The sequence below is a fragment of the Pan troglodytes genome, chromosome 22 (assembly GCF_028858775.2).
Source record: "Pan troglodytes isolate AG18354 chromosome 22, NHGRI_mPanTro3-v2.0_pri, whole genome shotgun sequence".
Classification (NCBI taxonomy): domain Eukaryota; kingdom Metazoa; phylum Chordata; class Mammalia; order Primates; family Hominidae; genus Pan; species Pan troglodytes.
The window spans coordinates 43,815,953-43,825,861 of record NC_072420.2 but is presented as its reverse complement, the minus strand read 5'-3'; the positions used below and the strand labels follow the sequence as shown (position 1 = coordinate 43,825,861).

The 9,909-nt window shown below is 60.8% G+C and overlaps 1 protein-coding gene across 3 annotated transcripts in view; it reads right to left on the bottom strand.

Moving 5' to 3' along the window:
- Window positions 1-7,043: 7,043 nt before the first annotated feature.
- The window catches only part of CRYAA (crystallin alpha A), a 63,758-nt gene continuing 60,892 nt past the window's right edge, over window positions 7,044-9,909 (bottom strand). For 2 of the 3 annotated variants that reach the window (XM_063803499.1, XM_514927.8), the window contains 2 exons: window positions 9,212-9,334; window positions 7,044-7,779 (listed from right to left, as the gene is read on the bottom strand). In XM_063803499.1, coding sequence (XP_063659569.1) covers window positions 7,570-7,779; window positions 9,212-9,334 — 333 coding nt within the window. In that variant the 3' untranslated portion in view covers window positions 7,044-7,569. Of the gene's footprint in view, window positions 7,780-9,211; window positions 9,335-9,441; window positions 9,628-9,909 lie in introns of those variants that run through there. The other variant, XM_016938612.4, reaches the window with a different exon arrangement.

Here is a 9,909-nt window from a genome sequence, read left to right as displayed (position 1 = left end):
TATGTTGCATGTGTGTTTGTGTTGTGCATTTGTGCGCACATGTGTGAGGTGTGTGAGCATGTGTTTTGTGTGTTGTGCACGAGTGTGCATGGTGTGTTGTGCATGGGTGCACACTGTGCAAACATTGTGCTTCTATGTGCATGTGTGTTCTGTGCATATGGGCACACTGTGTGTGTGTGTGCATGGATGCAATGTGTACCTTTCCTTCTGTTCTGTTCTAATGGCAGCAGCCTGCACAGCAGGTTTGGGGCCCGCCCACATTTCCTGCCCCTGCAAACTCAGTCCTTAGCCCAGGGTCTCAGAGGAAATCCCACAGAGCAGGGCCTTCTGGCCTCCCCAGCAGCCTGGGAGCTAATGCTGACGGAGCCTTCACTAGCCCCTGCCACGGGTCCCTCCCCTGAAGGGAGACTCCTTTCCCAGCTCCCATCCTGGAGGCCAAGGGCAGAGCAGGAGGCAGGTGCCTCCCCTGTAGAGAGAAGGCCGCCCTGCCCCCAGCAAGCAGCTCCTTGTCCCTCAACCCCTCGGCTCTCCTGATGCCTCCTCCTTCCAAGCTGGCACTGTCTGGCACCTGTGCCTGCATCTCTGTCTCAGCCCCCTCTCAGACAGCCACATGCAGCCTTGGCTGGCAGGACCTCTGGCCCTGTGACCCCAACACCGCGTCAGCTGAGGCTGCCTGCCAGGGACACTTACCGCCCTGCCCCACTCACAGGCCTCTGCGGGTGTGGGCGGGACGGGGGCTGCTCTTCACAAGAGGCTTCCTAGGAAGAGCTGACCTGGGCCGGAAGCCGGGGAGTGACGTCATTCTGCACGGAGGAAACCCCGCCAGAGCCCCCAGGGACCCCAGCACAGCCCTGGCCTTCCACACAGTGACGCCTCCTTTTTCAAGTGATTTTACAGACAAGCAAATGAAACCCCAAAACTGCTTATGGTAAAGAAACACCACTGGCTTCCAGCACGGCTTTTGTGTCTTCCCATCTCAGTCTCCCCTGCTGGACACTAGCTCCCCGGGGGTCAGGGTGGGTCTCCCACAGCTTGGCAGCACGCAGCCCAGAGGCTCCCGGAGCCAGGCCCTCTGCGGATGTTTGCTGAGGCCGCTTCCCACTGTCTTGAAGAGTGAAGGTGACCTTTAAGGCTGAGGTTCGGCAAGTCTCCTGCGGCCAAGGTCTCGGCGGCCAGGCAAGTCCTCTGCTGCCACCTGGTGGTTAGTGTGAGGCACGCTGGTGATGATTGAAAGGAACTGGGGGCTGGAGGCTCCCTGCAGGCACTCGGTCTCCCAGCTTCAGCCAACTGGCAAAGACGGACATCGAATACTCAGAGGGGTTGATAGATCTGTCCAAAGTCACCCAGCATGTCACCAGAAGAAAGGGACCAGTGCCTCAGGCTTCCTCAGCGCCTCCCAATTTTCACATTATGTGTGACATTGCAGTAATCATCTGCCCAGCGGTGCTGAGCCCTGGCTTTGGGGTCAAACAGACAGGGTGCACCTGGCCCAAGCCCTCACCAGCTGAGGACACCAGGCAGGTGACTCCATTTCTAAGCCTCGGTGTCCTCAGCTAACAATAGAAACAGGCTACAGGCTGCTGTGCAGGCTGCATGAGAATTGCCGTTACAAGCGCAGCAGGCGCAAGGCCTGGCATACAGCAAGTGCTCCATTAATGCTTTTCCGGCTGCTGCTCATAATGATGATGACAATGATGCCCAAGGTGAAAACGGGAGCAGAGGAGAGCGTGGGTCATTTTCACTCCAGAGTCCAGCGTCCCCAGCAGTGGGATGAGGGAGAGCCTCCCTGGAGATCGAGAAGCTGAGCCCCAAGACTGGAGAGGCAGCTTCCAGTGAGACTTCTCTCCCCCGCTGCCCTAACCTGAGGAGGCGCCGCTGTCCCGCAGCATCTCCCACTTGCACCTGATCATAGGGCTCACCTGGAGGCACCAAAAGCCCAGCTCCCTGGACTCTGCCCCTCCAGACTCTAAGTGGGTGTGAGCGGGGCCCAGGAGTCTGTATTTGCAACGCACTGCAGGTGGTTCTCCCGGCCTGGCAGGCTTGGGAAGTACTGGCCAATCCCATCTTTCCACGATGGCCGTGTGCCCTGGTGAATGGGGCTGGACACTGGCACGCAGAGCTCTCTGAATTCAACCTGAATGCATACCAGGGAGCAGTGGGGCAGTCAGACCACAGGGGCCTCAGACGCCAGGCCACACAATGGGAAGCGGGGGAGAGGTGATCAGAGCCTCGGCCCTCAGAAGGCCAGGCGAGGGAGAGGGAGGCCCAGAGGGCAGAGAGCTGGCAGCAGCACCCACGGAGAAGGCTGGTGTGAGTCCCAGGCCTAGCAGTGGGTGCGCAGAGGCGAGCTTGGAAAGGAGGCAAGGGGAGCAGGCATCCTCCCGGCTTCAGAAGCTCTCCAACAGCAGCCCATGGGAGCCATGTGGGTAGGAGCAGCCACCAGAGAGCCTTGGCAGCTGCTCAGACTCCAGGAAAGTGGCTGGGCACCATGGCCAGAGCTGCGCCCTGCATTAAAGCTCACATCCACGTGGCCTCCTGCCCTGGCGGGGCGGGCATGGTGGGGGTGGAATCTGGCCACTCACCTGTGACTCTGAAGGGGTCTTGGGTACAAAGCAGCCCCAGGCCCCAGCACAGGCAGCTCCTGAGGCTGGGCCCGTTGAGATGACTTCAGGGTGGGAGCCCGGGTCTCCAGGCCTTGCCATTGGCTTGAGATGACTTCAGGGTGGGAGCCTAGGTCTCCAGGCCTTGCCATTGGCTGGCTGGGGCCTTGCACAAGTCCCTGCTGAGCCTCTGCCTCATCTGGACAAGGTGGTGATGAGGCTGCTGTCAGATGACCGTCAGCTTGGTGCCTGCGGGGAGTCCGTGTGACCTTGGCCTCACAGTAGCTATGGTGACAGTGAAATCACTGAAATCACCTGGGCGGCCCTTGCAAGGCAGGCTGTTCCAGAATAGGCCCCAAGGTGGGAGGAGAGGAGATAGGGGCTGTGGCCAGCCTGGGATGGAGCCAGGCTCTGAGTCCTGTATGGACGATCTCTCAGGCGTATCTAGCCTACCCCAGGCCAGAGGTGAAGCAGCCCCAGGCCCCTGAGTTTAAGAACCGCCCGGGTGGGGTGTGATTGAAGAGCCGAGGAAGGATGGCATCAGGAGGCCCCAGGAGGGGAGATGGGAGGGGTCACGCTGCATGTCTTGGAGGCCAGATGAGATGAGAGCCCCTCCCCCCACCCCCTCCAAGTCCTTGCTGAGCCTGTGCTGCTGGAAGACCCAACTGGGGGAGCAGAGGAGATCAGACAGCCCACCAGCCAGGGGAAGTTCTGCCTGGGCTGGCCCTGGTGCTCCGTGTGACTCTCCAAGGAGCCTGATCGAGGATCTGGTGAACCGCCCACGGGCCTTGCAGACCCTGCCAAGGCCTAGCCAAAGGCTATGTCTTTGGGCCTGAATGTGTCGGTTCCCGCAGCTGCAAAGCCACAGCTGCAGCTCCAATGGCAGACATCGTTTCTGCCGGGTCCTGGAGGCCGGGAGTCCAAGGTCAAGGGGCAGCAGGGCCGGTTCCTCTGGGGCCTCTCTCCTTGGCTTGCAGACAGTGTCTCCTCCCTGTGCCCTCACGGGGTTGTCCCTCTGTATGTCTGTGTCCTCATCTCCTCTTCTTACAAGGACACCGGCCAGACTGGGCCAGGGCCCACCCCAGTGACATCACTTCAATTTAATCAAAGCCCCCACCTCCAAACACAGTCCCATTCTGAGCCTTTGGGGGTAGGACCCCATATAATTTTCAGGGAGTCACCTTCCAGCCCCTAACAAGGTCCAGGCACGACCCGCAGTCAAGCAAGGCTGCAGGCGTGAGTGACAGCTCCATTCACTGTGCAGCCGGTGGGACGGGACCCCGAGCTACCAGATGTTGGGGTGGGCCCGCCTCCCTGCAATGGCTGCCAGGCTGTGCAGAGCAAAGGTGTCTGCTCAGCTGGTCCGGGACAGACCCAGGAGGAGCAGGGAGCCCCAGACACCCCGATTTTCAAAAACATCCAGCCCCAGCCCCAAAGCACAGTGGGTCATGTTGTTGCCAACCACAAGGCACCCCCTTCTGTACAAATGGGGACTCGATGGCACAACAGCCGGGCAGGTCCTGCTGGAGGGAGGAGGAGGGGGGAGTCTAGGGGAGCCACTCCCAGGACTCAGAACCCTTCACACCACCGCCTGGCCAGAGGAACACAAAGAGAGACAAAGGGCATGGTGTGTTGAGGGGTGTGTGTGTGTCTGTGGTATGTGTGGAGTGTGTTGTGTGTGTGTGGAGTGTGTGGTGTGTGTGTGTGGAGTGTGTTGTGTGTGTGGAGTGTGTGGTGTGTGTGTGTGGAGTGTGTGGTGTGTGGAGTGTGTTGTGTGTGTGGAGTGTGTGGTGTGTGTGTGTGGTGTGTGTGGTGTGTGTGGAGTGTGTGGTGTGTGGAGTGTGTGTGGTGTGTGTGGAGTGTGTGGTATGTGGTGTGTGTTGTGTGGAGTGTGTGGTGTGGTGTGTGTGGAGTGTGTGGTGCGTGTGGAGTATGCGGTGTGTGTGCATGTGGTATGTGGAGTGTGGGCTGTGTGGTGTGTGGAGTGTGTGGTATGTGTGAAGTGTATGGAGTGTGCTGTGTGAAGTGTGGAGCGTGTGGTGTGTGGGAATGTGTGGTGTGTGTGTGGAGTGCGTGGAATCTGTGGTGTGTGGTGTGTGTGGTGTGGAGCGTGTGGTGTGTGTGTGTGTGGAATGTGTGGACTGTGTGGCATGTGGAGTGTGTTGTGTGTGTGGAATGTGTGATGTGTGGATTGTGGAATGTGTGATGTGTGGAATGTGGAATGTGTGTGGAGTGCGTGGTGTGTGTGTGGAGTGTGGAGCATGTGGTGTGTGTGGAGTGTGTGGTGTGTGTGGAGTGTGTGATGTGTGGTGTGTGTGGAGTGTGTGATGTGTGGTGTGTGTGGAGTGTGTGGTGTGTGTGGAGTGTGTGATGTGTGGTGTGTGTGGTGTGTGTGGAGTGTGTGATTGGTGTGTGTGGAGTTGTGGACTGTGTGGAGTCTGTGGTGTGTGGAGTGTGTGTGGTGTGTGGAGTGTGTGGTGTGTGTGGAGTATGTGGTGTGTGTGTGGAGTGTGTGGTGTGTGTGTGGATTGTGTGGTGTGTGTGGAGTGTGTGGTGTGTGGTGTGTGTGGAGTGTGTGGTGTGTGTGGATTGTGTGGAGTGTGTAGTGTGTGGTGTGTGTGTGGAGTGTGTGGTGTGTGGATTGTGTGGAGTGTATGGTGTGTGGTTGTGTGTGGTGTGTGGTGTGTGTGTGGAGTGTGTGGTGTATGTGGCGTATGCGGTGTGTGTGGAGTGTGTGGTGTGTGTGTGGAGTGTGTGGTGTGTGTGGAGTGTGTGGTGTGTGTGGAGTGTGTGGAGTGTGTGGTGTGTGGTGTGTGTGTGGAGTATGTGGTGTGTGGAGTGTGTGATGTGTGGTGTGTGTGGTGTGTGTGGAGTGTGTGATTGGTGTGTGTGGAGTTGTGGACTGTGTGGAGTCTGTGGTGTGTGGAGTGTGTGGTGTGTGGAGTGTGTGGTGTGTGTGTGGAGTGTGTGGTGTGTGTGTGGATTGTGTGGTGTGTGTGGAGTGTGTGGTGTGTGGTGTGTGTGTGGAGTGTGTGGTGTGTGTGGATTGTGTGGAGTGTGTAGTGTGTGGTGTGTGTGTGGAGTGTGTGGTGTGTGGATTGTGTGGAGTGTATGGTGTGTGGTTGTGTGGGGTGTGTGGTGTGTGTGTGGAGTGTGTGGTGTATGTGGCGTATGCGGTGTGTGTGGAGTGTGTGGAGTGTGTGGTGTGTGTGTGTGGAGTGTGTGGTGTGTGTGGAGTGTGTGGTGTGTGTGGAGTGTGTGGAGTGTGTGGTGTGGGGTGTGTGGCGTGTGTGGAGTATGTGGTGTGTGTGTGTAGTGTGTGGTGTGTGTGGATTGTGGGTAGTGTGTGGTGTGTGGTTGTGTGGGGTGTGTGGTGTGTGTGTGTGTGTGGAGTGTGTGGTGTGTGTGGAGTGTGTGGTGTGTGTGGAGTGTGTGGAGTGTGTGGTGTGGGGTGTGTGGTGTGTGTGTGGAGTGTGTGGTGTGTGTGGAGTGTGTGGAGTGTGTGGTGTGTGTGTGGAGTGTGTGGTGTGTGTGGAGTGTGTGGTGTGTGTGCTGTTCAGTGGCCGTGGCACGTGATGTCACTGGGCGTCACAATGGCCGCCCACGCTAATGCCTGTTGCTGACTTTTTGAAACCCCGGTGGTGTCAGTGTCTGTGTTCTCCCAGGTGGAGGCTGCGCCCCCGTGGTCGTCCTGCTGGTGCCATCAGGGTCCCAGTTCCCGGTGCCTTCGGCCTCCGGGGTCGAGGGCGCTGGCAGGGTCCACCCGCCGTGGCGTCTGCTTCCCCTCGGGTGCCCTCTGGCCCCCCGGATGCCCCTCGGTGAGCGCAGCAGGCAGCCAGGGCCCCCCAGGCCGAGTCTCCCTCCCCGTGGCGGGGTCTGGCATGGCCGCCCAGTGTCTGGTCCCGGGAGGGGACAGAGCGAGCTTCCGCCTCCAGCTCGGGGCCATGATGGGTTGCCCAGGGGAAGCTGCCGAGTTCCAGCTCCTCAAAAGCACGAGTGCCCTTAAAGCCCAGCCCCGAAGGCAGCAGGACCCCCGAGAGAACAGGAAGGCCCCGCAGACCCCGAGAGAACCGGACGGCCCCGCAGAAGGAGGCCAGGGCTGGCGTCCCGCCCCGGAGCCGGTGCCGGCGCGGACAGAGAAAGGAGCCCGGCCTCCCTCCATTCCCTGCAGCCCCTTCCAGGTCCCTCCCCGCCCCCAGCTCTCGGAAGCGCTCCCCAGTCCCTTTCCCATCAGAGGCTCTGCCCCCAAAACCTCTCCTTCCAGCCCAGTGTGGAGGGAGGCGCTTGAGCTCAGGAGAAGGAAGGGACGCAGGCGACCCCATCGTTCCGAGGCCGCCGGGTCCAACACGAGCAGGAGACCCCGCTGTCCTCCCTCCCGGCGCCGCCCTCCCGCCCTTCGCGCCCCTCGCGCCCCTGATGGAGACAGCACCAGCAGACGGCGGGTTGCTTGTATCACCTGCTCTTTATTGATTGCCGCGGGCTGCGCTCTCATGGGCGACCCATGTCCCCAAGAGCGGCACTACATAGAGGGGTTGGAGGAAGACGGTCTGAGAGAAGAGGCCACGAGAGCCCAGGTGCACAGAAGCCCCGGCCCCACGGGCCCCACGCGCCCCAGGAGGTGTGGGCAGGGCCCGCCGCGGAGGGAGGCTGCAGGTGTGTCGGGAGGCACCTGGCCGGAGGTCACCCCCTCCTTCTGGACCCTCAGCAGAGTTGAGGCGCCTGCACCCCAGGGGAGCCAGGCTGCTATCTAAAGGAGTGTGAGGTGCGGTCACTTCCGCCACTGGCCGGTGTCGGGGTCTGGGACACCCTGAGACCCTAAGCTCTCCTGGTTGCTCTCTCAAACCCTCATTCCATGTGAGAAGGTGGAAAGGAAAAACAGGGAAGCAAAGGAAGACAGACACCCCGCCCTCAGGGTGCTCCCCCCATGATGGGCCAGGGCTGCAGGGGAGCCAGCCGAGGCGATGTCTGCTTAGGACGAGGGAGCCGAGGTGGGCTTCTCCTCCCGCGACACGGGGATGGCTCGCTCGGCGTGGGTGGCATCCAGGCCAGTCTGGATCTTGGGGCCACAGAAGGTCAGCATGCCATCGGCGGACAGGGAGCAAGAGAGGGCCGACTGGTCCACGTTGGACGGCAGGCGGTAGCGGCGGTGGAACTCACGGGAAATGTAGCCGTGGTCATCCTGGAGAGGGTGGGGGCTCACAGTCAGGGGGGCCACTGTGCAGGCGGCTGCCTCGCCCCATGCCAGAGAAGCTGCCCCAGCCCCACCGACTGCAGAAGGGGGCCAGCCTGCGGGGGCTCTCACAGGGGCCGTGTGCAGCCAGCACATCCCATGGCCAGGCCCCCTGGGATTTATGGATTCATGCCCCTGCTTCTCTGGACCTCCGCCTGGCCTCGTGGCCACTTGCCGGGCTATTCCCTGCGGGGGGTTGTCTCTTCCTGCTCCATGGCTTCACTCCAAAATCGCAGGATCATTCCAGACCAGGCCCCGCACCTCAGCCAGGCTTCCCCTTCCAGACCCCGCAGGACTGCTCTAGCCCAGGTCTCTGCAGCCCTACCTAACGTGGCCAGACGACCCACATGCTTCCACGTCCCCTGGACGCCCTAAACCGCAGACTCAGCTCCCTGGGCTGACCTCCTCCTCCACTGGGTGCAAAGACCAAGAGCTGGGAGCTCAGGAAGCATGTTCCAGGCTGGCTGGGGCTACGTGGTGGCTTTACCGGGCCCAGGCGAGGGAGGGGCAGCACATGAGGAGGTCAGGGTTCACCCCCCAGCACCACCTTCTCCAGGCATTGAAAGAGGACCCTGGCCAAAAGAAACCAAGACTTTGGCTAAGAGTTCCACCTTCCAGCCCCACTCTGCTCTCCAGCCCCTGCGGGACACTGTCCATCTGTGACAGTCCATGAGCTCTTCCCGGCTCCGCCAGGAGATGCGGGTCACCAGGGCTCCAGTGCCCCGGCTCCCTCAACACCACGGAGATCCGAGGCCTCCACCCGAGCAAGAGCGGGGCATCAGGGTGACTGTGGGGAGAAGCTCCCGTCCCACCTGCCCGGTACTAGCTGTGGGACCCAGCAGGCTGAGGACCCCCTTGTTCCCCAGCCGTGCCCTGGAATAATGAGGACACTGGTTCCAAAGGGCTGCTGTGAGGTGAAGGCGTCAATGCCTGTAAAGCATTCCAAGCGGATGCAGCTATGCCGTCGGGGACTGGCTTCCTCAGGTAGGGTTCATGTGAAGATGTACATTGGCTAGGAGGCGGCCACCCGGGGCACTCCCACTTCCCGGGGTTCTTTCTAAGACCACCCTGGCATCCAGGTGACAGGGATGGAGCTGGAAACGGCTGGGTGCAGCCCGGGAAGGGACCCTAACCTGGATCCCTGAGCCACATTAGCTCGGGAATGGTGACCTCTGTCGCCGGGAGGGGCTGGCTGTGCTCAGGTGGGCATGGCCCCTCCCTTGGGGAAAAGCCAGGCCTGATTCGGGGGCCCCTGGAGAGCATCCCTCTCCCAGGGTTGAAGGCATGGTGCAGGTGTGCAGGCCCGGTCGTGCCCGCCGTGACCCCCTTGTCCTCGCGCCCACCTCGCCCCCCTCTCCCACCTCTCAGTGCCTGGGCTCACCTGGCGCTCGTTGTGCTTTCCGTGGATCTCCACAAAGTCGTCCTGCACCTTCACGGTGAGGTCCTCCGGGGAGAAGTGCTTCACATCGAGGAAGATGACGAACTTGTCCCGGTCGGATCGAACCTGAAATCCAAACGTGCCATGTGGAGCTGCCCAGAGGGTGCCGTCCCTGCTGGGGTTGGCAGAGACAGGGCGGGTCCCGGTTATCAGAACAGAGACGCTTCGGTCACCTGCCGGCCTCTTCTCCCACACACCAAGTGGGGCAGAGCTTTCGGGGGCCTGTGGCTGTCTCCTGGACAGACAGGCATGACCCTCGACCTGTCTCCAAACCCTCAGGGCCAGCTGAGGGGCTGAATGCTACTGGTGGGCTGGCTGGTTGTTTGGCTATGGTCAGGTGGCTGGTTATAGATCTGTTGGCTGGTTATGGGCTGGCTGGCTACTGGTTATGGTAGGAGGGGTCGTTACGGGTTGGTTGGTCCGTTAGGGTCAATCGTCTGGCTGGTGATGCTTGGCTGGCTGGCTGGACTCCGCCTGTGGAATGAGGTCACTGCCCTTGGTGTCATGCTGTCTATAGAAGCGGCCGGAGCCTGCTGACAGCCTGCGCAGCTGCCTCTCCAAAACGCACTTCCACATGCTCCCTCTCACTCCCCTGGCTCAGCCTTGGCTCCCTGAGGCATTTTGCGCCCTGGCGTTGATGC